The sequence below is a fragment of the Sinohyriopsis cumingii genome, chromosome 6, assembly GCF_028554795.1.
Source record: "Sinohyriopsis cumingii isolate HCF-2022 chromosome 6, ASM2855479v2, whole genome shotgun sequence".
Lineage (NCBI taxonomy): Eukaryota > Metazoa > Mollusca > Bivalvia > Unionida > Unionidae > Sinohyriopsis > Sinohyriopsis cumingii.
In genome coordinates, this window is record NC_142966.1 from 154,662,776 (window position 1) to 154,682,149 (window position 19,374).

The 19,374-nt window shown below is 37.7% G+C and overlaps 1 protein-coding gene across 3 annotated transcripts in view; it reads right to left on the reverse strand.

The window, feature by feature from the left end:
* The window catches only part of LOC149798312 (uncharacterized), a 54,856-nt gene that overhangs the window by 10,809 nt on the left and 24,673 nt on the right, over nt 1–19,374 (reverse strand). For all 3 annotated transcript variants that reach the window (XM_089963449.1, XM_089963447.1, XM_089963450.1), the window contains 4 exons: nt 13,107–13,202; nt 7,442–7,702; nt 4,530–4,615; nt 3,945–4,105 (listed from right to left, as the gene is read on the reverse strand). In XM_089963449.1, coding sequence (XP_089819575.1) covers nt 3,945–4,105; nt 4,530–4,615; nt 7,442–7,702; nt 13,107–13,202 — 604 coding nt within the window. The remainder of the gene's footprint in view (nt 1–3,944; nt 4,106–4,529; nt 4,616–7,441; nt 7,703–13,106; nt 13,203–19,374) is intronic.

Here is a 19,374-nt window from a genome sequence, read left to right on the forward strand (position 1 = left end):
TACCAGGGCAATGGTTTACATAGCTTGATTCATAATGAGTTAGGAGTAATACCACGAGATATGTTTACCAGGGCAATGGTTTACATAGCTTGATTCATAATGAGTTAGGAGTAATACCATTGCAGGAGATATGTTTACCAGGGCAATGGTTTACATAGCTTGATTCATAATGAGTTAGGAGTAATACCAGGAGATATGTTTACCAGGGCAATGGTTTACATAGCTTGATTCATAATGAGTTAGGAGTAATACCATTGCAGGAGATATGTTTACCAGGGCAATGGTTTACATAGCTTGATTCATAATGAGTTAGGAGTAATACCAGGAGATATGTTTACCAGGGCAATGGCCAATCCAAATGTTATGTCAACAGTATGAGTTCATTTTAATGTATGGAAAATCAGCCAAAAACATTTTACCAGTAAGTATCTAAACATTTTTTTGATTGCTACCAATGAGAAGTTTCCTTGATTTTTAATTATAAATGAGAATTATATAGTATTTCCAAGTGAACCCTAACCAGCCTTAAATAAATTTTCAACGGAAAGTTTGGAAAGAAAATTCAGGTGCAGAGTCTTTTAAGATCTTACCATCCAGCAAGGGCATTTAAGATCTTACCATCCAGCAAGGACATTTAAGATCTTACCATCCAGTAAGGACATTTAAGATCTTATCATCCAGTAAGGACATTTAAGATCTTACCATCCAGCAAGGACATTTAAGATCTTACCATCCAGCAAGGACATTTAAGATCTTACCATCCAGCAAGGGCATTTAAGATCTTACCATCCAGTAAGTACATTTAAGATCTTACCATCCAGTAAGGACATTTAAGATCTTACCATCCAGTAAGGACATTTAAGATCTTACCATCCAGCAAGGACATTTAAGATCTTACCATCCAGCAAGGGCATTTAAGATCTTACCATCCAGCAAGGACATTTAAGATCTTACCATCCAGCAAGGACATTTAAGATCTTACCATACAGCAAGGACATTTAAGATCTTACCATACAGCAAGGACATTTAAGATCTTGCCATCCAGTAAGGGCATTTAAGATCTTACCATCCAGCAAGGACATTTAAGATCTTACCATCCAGCAAGGACACTTAAGATCTTACCATCCAGCAGGGACATTTAAGATCTTACCATCCAGCAAGGACATTTAAGATCTTACCATCCAGCAAGGACATATAAGATCTTACCATCCAGCAAGGACATTTAAGATCTTACCATCCAGTAGGGACATTTAAGATCTTACCATCCAGCAAGGACATTTAAGATCTTACCATCCAGTAAGGACATTTAAGATCTTACCATCCAGCAAGGACATTTAAGATCTTACCATCCAGCAAGGACACTTAAGATCTTACCATCCAGCAAGGACATTTAAGATCTTACCATCCAGCAAGGACATTTAAGCTCTTACCATCCAGCAAGGACATTTAAGAACTTACCATCCAGCAAGGACATTTAAGATCTTACCATCCAGCAAGGACACTTAAGATCTTACCATCCAGCAAGGACATTTAAGGAAGAAACCTGGTGATAAAGTTCGAGATACTCATAAGAGTAAAGATAACAAATTGAGATAGAAAAGTAAAACTTACCAATTACAGCAAGAAAGTTTATACTAAAAGGTACACCTCTGTATCATTTTTCCAGAGATCAAAATTGGTGGTTTTTCATTGGTTACTAGGGGAAAATAAATTACCCACTCACCCTGCCAACCCACACTCAATTGTAAGATAGAAATTGCCATACCATAACATTTCTGGAAGTGACAGAACTGATGAGTTTATATACTATGAATATCTATTGGATATTTGGAGTTAGGAACTCATTTGAGACAAGTACAGTACAAAGTCACTAAAATATACTTGTTTATGTGTTAGTGCCCTTTAGTGTAAAATAACTGTGCCAGTGACCAAAGCATGTGCATTAGAAAGAAAGTCCTACTTGATTGTGCTAGAAAGCAGTTACAACCTACTGTGTGTTATTATTTGAATTGACAGGAAATCAGCAAGCAAATAATAAATCAGCATTTTATATATATATATATATATATATATATATATATATATATATATATATATATATATATACACACATGTGTGTGTGTGCTCTACTGGTAGTATATGACAGCAGTTATAACATATTGTGACTGTTATGTCAACTGACAGGTAATCAGTAAGCAATGCATCAGCAAGTTATATACAAACACCATATTTACTCGCTTATAAGTCAAGTCCAACTGCAAACTGCACAGACCCAGATCTGCCATTGCATAATGCGCAGGCAGATCTGGGCCTGTGCAGTTTATTAAGAGAAATCAGTAGAACAAACAACACAGACCCTAATCTGCAGGTACTTTATGATATGGCAGGTCAGGAGCTTTGTTTCTGCAATTTGACTGGACTTATAAGCAAGTACATATGGTATATGTGCTGTAATAGCAGTACATGTATATGAAATGTGCTAGCACCATGTGATACATATTGATAATTTACATTTCTTGATTACACACACACACACACACACTATAAATCAAGTCAAACTGCAAACATCAAAGATCCTGATCTGCAATAGCATAACAAACCTGCAGATCAGGGTCAATGTTGTTTGTTCTATAGATTACTTCTAACAAGCTGCACACACAGATCTGCTGTGCATTATGTGATGGCAGATCTGGTTCTGTGCAGTTTTCAGTTAGATTATAAGCAAGTATGCATGGCATACATCACTCAGCCTTATGGTTGAGTGGACTTCCTTTTCATTGTAAATTATTTTTGGCTTTGTATTTTGTGACAGCAGCAAAAGGAAGTTAAATAGTAACAGGCCAGTTGGAGTAAAGTGCCTTGCCAAAGGACATACCAATTAGATGTTCTTAGATCTGTCAATGGTAGGATTCAAACCTGCTCCTTTTTAGTGGGGGAGTGATTTTGATTTTTAATGTAGCTTTAACAATGTTTCAGTCCTATTGATATGATGTCTGCAGTGTGACAGTTTATAGTGATGTCTAGCACTGGGGTATCATGCCGCAGGCATGTAGCATGATGTCCCACCCAGTCACAGTATCCTGACACCAGGCAGACCAGTACTAACATTAACCTCTTAATGCTGAGTGCCAAGTGATGCAGCTATTAGTACCATTTTTATAAGCCTTTGGTATGACTCGGCTAGGGATCGAACCCATGATCTTCCACATTCGAGGCAGATGCTCTAACCACTAGGCCACTGGAATGGTCCCTTTTTGTGAAAAGTCAGGCACTGTAACTACTGAACCACAGTTGCTTCTATTTTGTAAATCATAATTAGAATAATAATAACAGCAAGTATTTTGCTAAACTAAATTTACTTTTCTTACCTGGTATAGACTAGAGAAACAAGCAAACAGTATATAAATAATAGTAAGCCATTAGTATTTTGTGTATTGAAAATAGGTGGCACCACTCCCCCCATTGCCTTTATAATAAATGGAGATGGGGTCCAGGTACATCTTCTCTACATGCTCCTGTTAGGTAAAATTAGCATTCTGCTAGTTCTCTACTGTTTGACTAAAGCATTCTTAGATTTAATGCAGCATAGCTTAGGTTAGATGCAGTCAATTTTCCATGCAGCAGAAAATGTTTATTATTTCAAAACTTGTTTCCATGTTACTTCTTCTACTCCCCTTAAATAATTTAGAAGCAGTCAACAAGCTAATTATGAACAGAGTCCAAATGTGTTACTTGGTCTCAAATGTTATGGCACACTCCAAGAACATTCTACAAGCAGTCTACATGCTAAATATGCACAGGGTGCCAGTCTTTCTCTCTTATGCTTTGCTGGTTTTGCAATGGATTAGAGTGTCTAATTTTAGCATTAGCAAGTTGTTGTTGTAATTCTTCTACAAGCTTCTCTTCTCCCACAGCAAGCCATGCTTGCATCTTATCAACAGTACGTTTGAATTCAGGGTTATCAGCTAGTTTCTTTGCCATCAGTCGCTGCAGCTTCAGTCGAACACGACCAATTTCAGTATCTTCAAGGCTCTCTTCATCCTCTTTGGCAGCATAAAAGAAGCTCATTTTTCTTCGATGCTCCATCTGTGCTGCTATTAGCTCCCTGAAACCAAAGTCACCTAATAAGACACTGTTACCCTCAACCTTTTTTATGTTATCTTCAAAGCAATCATAAAGTCATTTTGAAGTCCATTATAGAAACAAAAATGTAAAGATAAAAGGAAAGAAATAAAGTTGGGGGAGGGGACAATTTTTTCCATCACCTATCTCTAGACCTCGGTATGATTTATAAAAATATGACAAAGACAAAACTCAAAACATTACCTCCAGATCCAAACATTTCATTGCTCTGTGCATGCAAAAATGATTTTCTGTCCCGTTCCATTCTAAATTTAATGTACTGTGTGTTGAAAGTGATATCACTATCAGACTGGGGAAATGATTCAGCAACTAGGATTTAAACCCCAGGCTTAACAAGGTTTGAAAATATATGACTTAAACCAAAATATCACTTTCATGCAACTCACCCAAAATCAATCTCACCATCTCCATCTACATCCAGTTTGGTGATGAGTATATCTATGCTTTCATCACTAAGGGGAATGTTCACAAGCTAGAAAAAAGAAAAAAATATGTATATCTTTATTCAAATGACTCACATTTATACCATATATACATGATTGGTCAAACTTCTTACCACCTGAGACTGGTTTTAATCAGACTTGGTAAATTATAAGGTGTTAATTATGCTTTTATTATAAGCAAGTCCTAGTCATATTTATGTGTTGGCCTTGCATCTGATTGGTCGATTTTTTTGGCACTCTAGAAACTGTATTTCTAGGATTTTGATCACACTTGATAAGTAGGCCTTTGTTTCCAAGACCTTGTTTAAGCATGATTATGTGTGAAAATCATGAATATCAATGACATGACCTTGTTTAAGCATGATTATGCATGAAAATCATGAATATTAATGACATGACCTTGTTTAAGCATGATTATGCATGAAAATCATGAATATTAATGACATGACCTTGTTTAAGCATGATTATGCATGAAAATCATGAATATTAATGACATGACCTTGTTTAAGCATGATTATGCATGAAAATCATGAATATTAATGAAATGACCTTGTTTAAGCATGATTATGCATGAAAATCATGAATATTAATGAAATGACCTTGTTTAAGCATGATTATGCATGAAAATCATGAATATTAATGACATGACCCTGTTTAAGCATGATTATGCATGAAAATCATGAATATTAATGACATGACCTTGTTTAAGCATGATTATGCATGAAAATCATGAATATTAATGACATGACCTTGTTTAAGCATGATTATGTGTGAAAATCATGAATATTAATGACATGACCTTGTTTAAGCATGATTATGCATGAAAATCATGAATATTAATGACATGACCTTGTTTAAGCATGATTATGCATGGAGATCATGAATATTAATGACATGACCTTGTTTAAGCATGATTATGTGTGAAAATCATGAATATTAATGACATGACCTTGTTTAAGCATGATTATGTGTGAAAATCATGAATATTAATGACATGACCTTGTAATAATAAAGTTGTAAATACTTTAATGGCTATATTTCTCTACAGATGCTCAGATGCAGGAGGTGGTGGGTTCGATCCCCGGCTGAGTCATGCCAAAGACTTACAAAAATGGTAATAAAATCTGCCTTGCTTGGTACTCAGCATTAAGAGGTTAGTGTTAGGACTGGTTGACCTGGTTTCAGGATAATGTGACTGGGTGGGACATCATGCTATACGTCTGCAGACATCATTATAAACTGCCACACTGCAGCCATCATAGCGATATGACTGAATTTTTTTTAAAGCTACATTAAAAATCCAAATTACACACACACTATACAGATGCTTATACATTTTGATAAAAGTCTCATGTTATGAAGATGCTAGATGAGTTTGTGAACAATATGTGTGCATCTAAATGAGGTATAATTTCTTATCTGATTGGCTAAATTTGTAGTCAGTCTAGAGACTGAGTTCTGATAAGATTTTGCTCCTCCTTGGTAAACAAGCTTATGATATTATTGTCATAGATATGTTCGACAATAAGTGTCATCTATGTATATTAATGAATACCATCAGTCTTGTTTGCTGAGCATGTTACCTCTCAAGATCTTGAAAATAATTTCTCATCCATTTTCTATTAGTCTCATTAAATGGGTTTATGTCTTCAAGATCTTGGATGAGTTTGAGGTTATACATATTAATTATACCTTTATCATTAGAAAGAATTTCTTATTGGCATATTTTATAAAACAGGTTTTGGTTTGGTGCTTTATGGCACAGTAGCACAATTAGGTGAATTAGTGCTGAAGCAATTGAAGTCAAGTGCTTTGCCCAAGGACACACCATGGAAGAATACCCAGGCTTATCAGAGGGTGGGATTTGAACCCACACCCTTTCTGTCATGAGTCCAGCATGCTAACCTCTGACCTCTGAGCTATTGCAGTAAAATATGTTAAATCAATATGACATTTAATTTGTAAGATAGTTTACACAGGTTGTGTTCTTAGTGCTAATCTATTCTAGAACTAAAAATTTAGGCTGGAAATTCCCTGTCCATTTGGAAAAAAATCCCCAGGTATTCTCTAAGTACGGGGTAATTAACAAAGATATTCAGGCAGTGCTTGCAGATATGATAGGTGATCTTTATGCATTCTGAGTATTTGGTATATTGTTTTAAAAATTAGCATGAATTCTACAATCATGTCTACTATAATAAAGAAATGGTCAATTATGAACTTAAAGTAATTTAAGCTATGTGAGCAATGTCATGCCACTTGGGAGTCTTGTTTGGGATACCTAAATTTACTTGGTACTAATGAGCCAGGATTATGTTAATATGCCATTAAAGCCATATATATATATATATATATATATATATATATATATATATATATATATATATATATATATATATATATATATGTGTGTACTCTCGAAACTGAGCTATTCTGTAAAAAAAGCAAGTTTGCTTTAGAGTTCTGATTCACCTACAAGTGATGGGATTGGGATGGTACTGAGGAAAGTGCAGAGATAACATTTTCTTATACATTTTCAATATTTAGATAAAACCAACCTCATTAACCAATCTAAACTGCTACCATTAAAACACTGGCTAAACTCCAAAACCAGGTGAGTTAATTTATTTTCCAGGGTCTCAATTTTCATAGTTTGCAAAATAAAAGACATTTATTTTTGTCCATACTTCAGTTTGTGGATTGGAAGGGGTACTTCTGTTTTATTAAAACATAATTTTAAGTTCACAAACTATAGCAACCACAAAATCTAAAAAAACAACAAATTTGTACTTCAGAGTTTTGCCTCTGCTACAAAACATAACAATTCTTGAAAGTTGTTCTGCCATCTCACTTACTCGAAGGCCATGCCTTATTTCATCATGATCCAGAGACTTGCTGCCATCTTTATCAAGAATAGAGAATAAATCCATGAGCCGAAAACCCATCAGCTTTCCGAATTCCATCAGCACAATTATGGGATTCTCATCCACCAATGCCTTCTCATCATCTTCCTTCTCAGCATCTTGACCCCTTACTGGACCATAAATGACCTTGATATTTCGCTGAGACTGGATTTCATTGAGCATTGAAACAAAGGATTTTTCCACCAATTGGCCCTGCAAAAATAGAGTAACAAGAGGCACAACACTGACTGATGCCTGCCTAAGAGCCAAATGCGAAAGCAGTTGGCCAGGAAATCTTGGCCAGTAGAATACTTTCTGTTCAAATTTTTCTAGTGCTGTTGATGCCAAATATTATGAACACAAGTGTTTCAATGTTTCTCTAGCTTTTTATCAGCATCCATAATTGATTGCACATCAACATTATTTGTTTAAAATTGAAAGGTCCCTTTGCTGGGATGCTTTGTGCCAAAGTTGGTCAAATTCTGTTCCACATTGATTTTATTTTAAAAATTGTGTGAATTTTATTCTGTTTTTAATAATAGCAGCTATATTTGATGGAAGAATAGCATCCTTTGTATAATTCTATAGAGTGTTCAAGATGGGACACTTTGTGTTAAATTTTATTATATGGCTATTTTGAAGAAGTTTTTATATTATTTGAGCTCATTTACAACCAAATGCGCTTGTACTATGGCCCTACATCTGTTATGCATTGTGCATCCATCAACAATTGTTATTTCAAACCTTTATCTCAAAAAGTGCTGGACCAGCTTTAACCAAATTTTACAGGGTCTTATGGAATCAATAATTTAAAAATTGGTACAAATGATGATGATCCTTATCAAATATGACAACCAGTATTAAAAGTTAAAGCCCCAAATGAAAATAATCAATATTTGACACAGAAAATTGTAACAAACAAACTTTTCCATTTTAGATTTTGATCATCAGATAGTGTTCTTATAATCCATGTAAATTTCAATGTATTCATAAACTTAAATATATCAACCATATTTAATTCCCACTTGAGATAGTCCTTAACAAAAATATTTTTTGTGATTTTGTCCATTGAACATGCGATACAAACTTGGAAAAGAGTGCATTTAGTTCACTAAGAACCTGCTTGGATGAGTTTGGCAATGATAATAAAAGATGATTAATTTTAAAGATAGCTAAATTCTTCATCAGTTATCCTTCCAAATGGAGTTAAAAACCTATTATTCCAATGAATTTGCAGGTTTTTAATTTCACAAATTTTAGATAATTTCTTTTCATTTTCTTAATTCAGTGAAAAAGGATCTAATCCTTTTTTTAGCTAGATATCTTTGAATCATATTTAGAGTTAACCAGATTATTCAAAATAGACACAGCTGAACATTTTTAGAACACAAATATGGTTTAATCCTTGTAATACAGCAGATGGAAAAAGTATGAATTACAAAACATTGTTTTCAAAAGGGCATTAAATTTGGGAATGACCTGACAAATGAGGGTGGTTCCAGGTCAAGTTTTGATAGTTTTCGAAATAGATTTTCTATTAGAATTGATTGCATTGATTTTCATGATATACTTGCAGGCAAAAAGTCATGTGAAAATAAACTTAGTATCAGTTATGAATCAAAGCTGCCACAGCCAGTAATAAGTATTGCTTTGTATACCATTATAAGAAATAAATATGTAGGATGTAGAAATATACATGAAACTTTGATTGGAAACAAAACAAATTCTAGAAGAAAATGGATTTTTTAATTTGGCAATTTAGAAGATTATGACTGGAAGAAATTTTCCTGTTATCATTTAAACTTAAAAATATCCAATCTTAGATGGCTGCATCTGAAAATAGTACATAAAATGTTGCCTACAAAAACATTTCTGAAAGGAATCAGAATTATTATAAATCAGCTCTGATCTATTTTATATGTTACATGCAGAGACAATCTTTCATATCTTTTGGGATTCTCACATAATTAAAAGTTTTGTTATGCTAATATGCAATGGATACAAGAGTAAAGGCAGTCGTAGAAATTTGTTAGAATTCACAAACATAAATAGTATTATATTTGAAATTAAAGATAAAACTCAAGGTGATTATATGATTCATCAGATAATTCTGTATGCAAACAAAAAATTTACAAATGTAGATTTTAGTAGTGTCAGGCCAAATTTGGCTAAGTTCAAAATGATTGCTGCTTTTAACGTCAATGAAAACAAAATATAGCGCTTATAGAAACTATACATGGAAATGTTTGACAATATATGGCAATAGCACAAATAGTTAATAAAGTCATAAATTACGGTACTGGAAACATATGTACATGCATGTATTGATGTATAGGTATGCATTCACACACACACACACACACACACACACACACACACACATATGGAGGTGTGATGTGTATATGTGAATGAATATGCCAATGTTTTGTATATTCATATTTGTTTTGTAGAAATGCTGATATGTTATCTTTATAATATATGTAAACACTATTTCCTGTACTATTCTCAATTTCTCTCTCTTTTCTTGGATTATTTTCTTTCATTTTAGAAATTCAAAAAGAGCTGTCTAGAAATATATTGATTTTTGATTTATGGTTTAAATATTATACCTATATTTATGTATTATGTGTATGTATTATCAGTCCTTAGTTCAAGAGAACCTTTAAAAAAAAATATCCTCCCAAAAATAGTAAAAGTTCGTTACATGGCTTTTTCTCAAGATCCAAGGAATGGTGTTTTATAAAATTCAATAGAAAGCATCATGGCATGAAGATCTGTCAAGCATCATGGCATGAAGATCTGTCAAGCATCATGGCATGAAGATCTGTCAAGCATCGTGGCATGAAGATCTGTCAAGTGTATGCAAAAGAGACAGATATATATAATCTAAAAGATTACTAAAATGAGAAAAGCCACTGTTTATTAAAACAGAAAATCTTTTCTTCTCCAAAACCACCTAATAGCATTTGACTAAACCAGACAGAATGAGGCCATTTCAAATTTAAGTACAAATGATGCCAATTGGCCATCAAATGTGGCCCCTTTTGCTAAAAAAAGAAAAACCACTAAATAACCTCTTCTTAAAAAATGCTTAACAGAATTTGAACAAATCTGGCAGAAACCATCCTGGCAAAGCAGATTTTCAGGTTGGGAAAGTCGATGCTGATCCACCATTAAAATAATATTACAAGTACTACAAATAGAAACAGAATTTGAACAAATTTGACAAAAAGCATCCTTGCTTGAAGAACTTGTAAGTTTGTATAACTGATGCAGATCTGCCTTCAAATATGGCTACTGTTACTAAAAATAATTTTTTTTACAAGATTTATTCTCCAAAAGCAGAAACTAGAATCTGACCAAATATGAACAGAAAGCATCCTTACGTAAAGAACTTTATGTGTGTAAAAATGATGCTGACCCACCATCGAATATGACATCTATCATTAAATATAGAGAAATCTTAAGTGACTTCTAAAACTGCTAAACAGAATTCGATCATATTTGACAGAAAGCAATAAAGACTCTCCAATTTTATACAAATAATGCTGATAAGCCCTCCAATACAGTCACCATTAAAAAAAGTAGTAAATCATTGAAATTACTTTGTTCCAGAACTTTTGAATATAGCTTGATGAAACTTGACAGAAAGCTTGAACATGGACATTGAGAGACAGACAGACAGACATATTTGACATGAAGACCTCACAAGTCAGTACAAATGATGATGATCACACATCAGATATAACTGCTGTAACTAAAAACAGAAAAACTTTTAAGACTTTTGCAAAACTACTGCTTAGAATTTGACCAATCTTAACAGAAAGCACACTAGCATGAACACCTTTACAGTTTATACAACTGATTCCAAGCTGTCATCAAATATGGACCCCATTACTAAAAACTGACAAAATTAAACCTTGACAAAACCCTTCTGTAAAATGGCAGATAACATTAGAGTGCTTGGTAGAGAATATAATACCCTGATGAGGAAAATATGAGATTTTGAAGCTACTGAAATTATGGTGGGGGGAGCCAGTGATGAACCATGATTCTGGATTGGAACTTCTGCCATTGTACTGAAGGGTTTTGTCACAAGGTCAACATTTATTTGATCAAGTGACTCCAGTCCAGATGTCAGGACATGTGATAAGGCTGAAAGCTAAGGAGTTACAACCTATTCTGCTACAGAATGGTATCTATTCTTAGTGTTATAATTTGGATTTTCATTGCAGTATCTTTATTCTTGTATAATATTTCTCCATTGAAAAGCTCAAGGGGCCAACCTTACAAATCTTCCACCATGGAGATAAAGATATCCACAGTGCCAAAACTGCTGTAAAAGTGGCAATCTGAACTTATTATATAGCATGAACTTACAGTATATACCATATGTACACACTTGCTAGTCAAGTCCAAATGTAAATTGCACAGACCCAGATCTTCTATTGCATAATGCAATGGCAGATCTGGATCTGTGCAGTTTGTTTGGAGTAATCAGTAGAACAAACAACATTGACCTGATCTGCAGGTGCATTATGCTTCAGCAGATTTGGATCTTTGTTGTTTGCAGTTTGACTTGACTTATAAGTGAGTATATACAGTACTCACTTTTAAGTTTAATCCAACTGCAAACTGCACATGTGCTGGCAGATTTAGGTCCATGCAGTTTGTTGGCATTAAACAGTAGAAGAAACAAAATGGACTCTGATCTGTTTGTGCATTAAGCAATGACAGATCAAGTTTTTCTTCTTTTCACTACACCCACTTTATATGTGAGTATTTGCAGTATCTTGAGATAAAGATGGTATGTAAAATAAAAGTGATAGAGTTCAGAGCTTATTGAAAATGAAGAACTATGTCACTCCTGTTGTCTGAATACATAGACTTGCCCAAGCAAATATGGCTGCTGTTTTAGTAAAGAAACCCCCAGTGGGATTTAAATGCAAACAAGTGACAATGTTAGAGACACCCTATTGACAGTCAGGTTTGAAATTATAAGTTGATGAATGAAATTACTAACGATATGCTTTTTGTTTATAGAATCAGTAGGTGAGTACAAACTGCTGGTGAGGGGGTAGCAGGATAGGTTATATTATATGACCTATAAGTAAAGTCCAACTGCAAGACACATAGTTCCTTATCTGCCATAACATAATGCTTCTGCAGATCAGGGTCTATCTTATTTGGTCTACTGATTACTCCTTACAAACTGCAAAGACCCAGATCTGTCAGCACATTATGAAATGGCATATCTGGATCTGTACAGTTGGATTTGTCTCAAAAGCACACATATATGGTAATATGATACTGCCTTACATAGTGTTAGATCCAGTTCAATGATTCAATTAATGTCATACTGCCTTACTTACTGTTAGATCCAGTTCAGTGATTCGATTAATGTGATACTGCCTTACTTACTGTAAGATCCAGTTCAGTGATTTGATTAATATGATACTGTCTTACATAGTGTTAGATCCAGTTCAGTGATTCAATTAATGTCATACTGCCTTACTTACTGTTAGATCCAGTTCAGTGATTTGATTAATATGATACTGCTTTACTTAGTGTTAGATCCAGTTCAGTGATTTGATTAATGTGATACTGCCTTACTTACTGTTAGATCCAGTTCAGTGATTCCAGAGTCTTTCTTTTCCTTTAGTAAACTTAGGATTAGGTTGGCACCTGCAGGTGTAATTGGGTTCAATCCCAGCTGAAATGACAATCATAGACTATCTGTATTTATCAGAACATTAAAAGCAAGGGGCCAAGGTAGGCATGATATTGCTCATCTTGCTGATGTTGACTTCAAGGAAAATGTTTCTTCAGAATAGTGGGAATTTGATGACCGAGAAACAAATGAAAGCGAGTTTAACAAAATATTTTATGTAATATAAAGTTTGCTAAAAATTTAATGTAGAGTACTATGTAAACTTGCAGGCAGATCACTTACAAACATTTTGCCATTTTTGTATATATTTTGGAATCACTTAATCATCTTCTTCATCATCTTGGCATCCGTCCGTCTACGGGAGATGATGGCATAGCTCCAAAGTACACTTTTGCTTATCCTTCTTTTTAGCTCTCTTTTCAGCTTGCTTTATTCTTCTCTTTTCCTCTGCATTTTGAACTCCCTGCCTGACAGCTAGACGCCAGCTGGAACGGTTGTTTGCACAGCTCTCCCAGTCATTGACACTGATGTTTACTGTCTTCCTATCCTTCTTGCAAACATCTTTGTAGCGCAGATATGGTTGTCCAGTTGGTCGTGCACCTTCTGCTAACTCCCCATATAACAGGTCCTTGGGAATGCGACCTGGGTCCATTCTCTTGACACGGCCGAGCCAGCGAAGGCGCCTCTCACTGAGTATGGAGAACATGCTGTTCATGTTGGCGCATTCTAGAACCTCTGTGTTGGGTACTTTGTCCTGCCACTGGATGTGCAGAATGCACCGCAGACATCTCAGGTGGAAGCTGTTGAGTTTCCTCTCGTGTCTTGCATAGGTGGTCCATGTTTCGCTGCTGTAGAGAAGTGAGCTGAGCACACACGCTTGGTAGACACGCAGTTTGGTCTTCTCTGTGAGGTTGGGGTTGTTCCAGACCCTCTGGTTAAGTCTGGCCATCACTGCTGCTGCCTTGGCAATCCTGCTGCCCACCTCAGAATCAATGGAGAGTGAGCTGGAGATGTTAGACCCGAGGTATGTGAAGTTCTCGACAACTTCCAAATTGTACCCATCAATGGAGACAGAGGGAGGGGAGTCTGTGTCCTGTGCCATGACATTCATTTTCTTCAAACTGACGGTCAGTCCAAATTCCTCACATGCATGGGAGAGGCAGCATACCAGCTGCTGAAGTCCATCTTCCGTGTGTGATGTCAAGGCTGCATCGTCGACAAAGAGCAATTCACAGATGAGTACCTCTGTGACTTTAGTCTTAGCACGGAGACGGGCGATGTTGAACAGCTTGCCGTCAGCCCTGGTATGGATGTACACTCCTTTGCTGCAGTCCTTGAATGCATACTGGAGAAGCATGGAGAAGAAGATGGCAAAGAGCGTCGGTGCAAGGACACAGCCTTGTTTGACTCCGCTAATGACTGGGAATGCTTCAGATGTTGCGCCATTGAAGCACACTGTGCTGTGCATGTTCTCGTGGAACGACATAATGACAGCAAGCAGACGTGGGGCTCAGCCGATCTTCTGCAGGAGTCTGAAGAGTCCACTCCGACTAACCATGTCAAACGCCTTTGTCAGGTCTATGAAGGCAATGTAGAGGGGCATCCGCTGCTCGCGACACTTCTCCTGCAGCTGACGTAGTGAGAAGATCATGTCTACAGTTGACCTGCCGGCTCGAAATCCACACTGGGACTCTGGGTAGACGTGGGAGGCTAGGATCTGCAAGCGCGCCAAGGCAACACGGGCGAAGGCCTTTCCGACGATGCTGAGGAGGGAGATGCCCCGATAGTTGTTGCAGTCGCTACGGTCTCCTTTGTTTTTGTACAAAGTGACGATGTTGGCGTCACGCATGTCCTGAGGGATGTATCCCTGTTCCCAGCAAAGGCAGAGGAGTGTGTGTAGGGGCTGGAGCAGTGCTGGTTTTCCGCTCTTGAGGACTTCAGGTGGAATGCCGTCGCTTCCAGGAGCCTTCCCACAGGCAAGGCAATCGATGGCTTTTCCGAGCTCTTCCAGGGTGGGCTGTGTGTCTAGCTCCTCCATGACAGGCAGGTCTGGAATGGCGTCCAGGGCAGTTCCAGTGACATTGTTTTGGGTTGCATATAGCTCGAGAGAGTGCTCAACCCATCGCTGCAGTTGTTTCCCCTGGTCTGTGATGACTTCGCCCGTCTTGGACTTGAGGGGGGCGGTCTTGTAGCTGGGGGGGGCCTGTCGCCTTTTGATACTTTCATATATTCCTCTTGTATCCCCAGTGTCAGCAGCTGTCTGTATACTGTTGCAAAGGTTCAGCCAGTAGGTGTTGGCACAGCAGTGGGCGGTCTTCTGGGCATTATTCCTTGCAATCCTGAGGGCTTGTAGTATTCTGGGGCTAGGTGCAGCCTTGTATGCCAGGAGGGCTTTCCTCTTTGCCTCAGTCATGGGCTCCATCTCCTCCCAGTTTGCCTCATACCAGTCGATATTCTTTCGCTCCCTCTTCCCGTAAGCTGTGATGGCTGAATTGTACACAGAGTCACGGATATGTGACCACTTGGAATCAATGGTGTCATCAGGTGTCACTTTGGTGAGGGCTTCCTTCAGTTTGCTGATGAACTGCTGTGTTTTCTCTGGGTTGCTTGCACAGCAGGTGTTGATACGTGGGTGACCCTTCTTCTTGGCGTGGTGCAGCTTCTTGGGTAATATTCGCACCTTGCTGGCCATGAGGGAATGGTCCGTGTCACAATCAGCACTGTGGTAGCTGCGGGTAAGGAGGACACTGGCCAGTTCTGCACGCCTGGTGATGATGAGGTCCAGCTGGTGCCAGTGGCGTGAACGTGGGTGTCTCCACAACACTTGGTGGATCTCCTTGCATTTGAAGAAAGTGTTGGTCACACATAGGCTGTGGGAGCAGCACATCTCCAGCAGTCGCTGACCATTCTCGTTGATCTTGCCCCTTCCGTAAAAGCCGAGACAGGTGGACCAGGCCTCATGGTTAGCTCCCACTCTAGCATTGAAGTCTTCTAGTAAGTAAAGGCTTTCATTGTTGGGGATACTGGATATTGCCTGATCCAGATCCTCATAAAACTTGTCTTTCTCCTCGTAGGTGGAGTAGAGGGTTGGGGCGTACACACTGAAGATGTTGACCGGGCCTAAGGATGTTGACAGCCGGAGGGCAAGGATTCTCTCAGTACACGATGAAGGAGGTTCAATGAAGGCGATTAGCGTGTTCTTGACAGCAAAGCCTACACCATGCTGCCTAGGTTCATCCAAGGGCTTCCCCTGCCAAAAGAATGTGTAATTGGCTTCCCTGATGGTGCCGCTGTCAGCCAGTCGGGTCTCCTGGAGGCAGGCAGTGTCGATGTTCAGTCGGGAGAGTTCTCTGTCAATGACAGCAGTCTTCCATGCATCGTCGATCTGCTGTAGGTCAGTAGTCAATCCAGGACACATGGTCCTGATGTTCCAAGTTGCAAAACGAAGAGTTGGAGTCTTTTTATTTCTTCTTTTAATCTTTCCTGGTGCAGAGTCTTGTGGCCCACTTGTCGAGATGGTTCTCTAAGCTCTACGCACCCAGTACCGGTAAACTGCTACTTCTCGTGTTGTGCCGGCGCCGTACGACGACGCTGGAGTGTCCTCTCCAGTGGAGCTATGAAGCCTGGGCAGGGTGGTATGGAGAATCAGCTGTTGCCCATGCAGCAGATCCCCCCTCTCCACGCAGCTGGTGTGCCCAAGGGAACGACGAATGCCGATACAGCTTGGCACCAACGGTGTCGCAGGAGTTGCCGGAATGACGTTGAAGTCAATGTCATACTGCCTTAGGGACTCCATCTCCGGATTTTCTGTCGGGGTTTAGATGATTAAAAATGGTTACTCATTCTCTATTTGGTGTTTTTGATAACAAAGAATACTATGCTTTTAAAAGTATCTTCTTCATACAGACTGTAATGTGAGCATAATTGGCATTGTATGTGACCATCTCTTGATGAAGGTAAAAGAAACCCCTACAATAAGTTAAATCTATACAAAATAGACAACAAAAGATAAGGACAAATGTCTTCAGGAACTGGTGTCCCTCTTATGAATGATTTGCCCAAAATGTCCCTTGTTATAAGGACCTCTGTATAATAATGCCCTCATGATGAGGACCTTATACAAATGCCCTCATACAATATGGGTATGTTGATGGATGTGATTAAATTGGTCAAATTCTGTTTGATCATGGCTACTTATCTTAATCTAATGTATTTCATCAGAATCAATTATAATGTGATTTTACCCTATTATAGACCCTATTTTTGTGTTTTAATGCATTATTAAAGACTCTATGGATGGGAAAGGAGGAATGGACAAATATGATCAACACTGTATGCCCCTTCATAAATATAATAATAAATTATTACAGGCAAATCTAGGGTCTGGATATGGCAGGGATAATGCGTTGGCACCTCTGTATTCCCAGAATCATTGTCTGGTTCAAGCAAATAAATTAGAGTATGCAGTCTCAGCCTGGATATTGTAGGATTAGTGGACCTGGCTGGATGTGACACTCATTCTTGAGAAGGAAGTATTATTTTAGTGCGAAATCACTTGCACCAAGCAAAGAGCCAATGAGTCTACCAGAGGAAAGGCTCAGAGGAAGCAACTACCAAGTGCTAACCAGAATGCCATTCTTTAGAATGTGAAAAGTATCATAGAAAATAGAATAATTTAATAAGAATATTGGAATTTTAGAACATTTACATTTAAATTGGAACTTTGCTCAGAATACATAAGAATAGTGCAGCACGAGACTCTGGGGTTTAACTAAGTGGGCATATAATACACAAGAAAAACATGCTGGTACTGGAAACATATTTCAATACAGCGAGGGTATAGACTAATGAAGAGACACAGGAATTCACTAGATGCACCTGGTATACCACCAGGAAAAATCTCAGAAATAGCACAAATTCTAACAGCCCTATTGGTTAAACACAAAACTCAGAAATAGCACAAATTCTAACAGCCCTATTGGTTAAACACAAAACTCAGAAATAGCACAAATTCTAACAGCCCTATTGGTTAAACACAAAACTCAGAAATAGCACAAATTCTAACAGCCCTATTGGTTAAACACAAAACTCAGAAATAGCACAAATTCTAACAGCCCTATTGGTTAAACACAAAACTCAGAAATAGCACAAATTCTAACAGCCCTATTGGTTAAACACAAAACTCAGAAATAGCACAAATTCTAACAGCCCTATTGGTTAAACACAAAACAGACGAGGCACTCAACAATATAATTTACACATTATGACCACATGGAAACAGACCAATCCTGAAATTCAAAAACTGCAAGAACTGGGAGTGGACATCATAGTGAGAGAACCAAAACATATTATGAAATACATAAAGAAGAAAACAGAAGAGGTACTCTTATTGAACATACCTTATGAAATACCACTAGAAGTTACGGTCCAAAAATTTGAATAAGAAACTGAAGATTAAAATACACAGTACCAAATGGCTTTGCATCCAGGCTACCCAATTACATGAATGGCTTTCTCACTGAGACATGGTACATGTACAAGAACTTTATACACCATTGGAAATGTAAATTCTGTGGTACCACAGGACATTAAGCGAGAACCTGCCTAACAGGAAAAGAAAAAGGAAATGAGACTGCACATCCCTGGGAATGCATAAAGCTGAGCAGACCATTTCCCAAAAATGACCAAAAGAAATGCAGAAACTGCTGACAGAACAAATCCAGTACCAAGAAAGGAGCCAGAGCTTGTGTTCATTAGTACTTTCAAGACTGGACTATTGTAACTCAATTCTGTCTGGTTCATCTCAATATCTACTCCAGAAACTTCAAAAAGTTCAAAACACAGCTGCTCGGATCATACTTAGAGTACCATGATCAGAGCACACCTCCCCGCTGCTCTGTACCCTATACTGGCTATCCATTTGATCTAGAATCAAACACAAAATTTGTTCTCTGTGCTACGTTTCACTGTCAGACTCTAGTCCAACATACCTATCTGATCTCACCCATGTGTACACACCAGCAAGACACTTACGCTCCTCTTCTGACAATCGTATACTTATTATTCCCACTATGAAAACAAAGTCATGTGGACAGCGTTCTTTTGCATACCAGGGCCCAGCAACGTGGAATGAATTGTCCACTGAACTTAGACACAAAGACACAGTGATCACATTCAAGAGGGCTCTCAAAACTCACTTACTTCGACTGCAAGA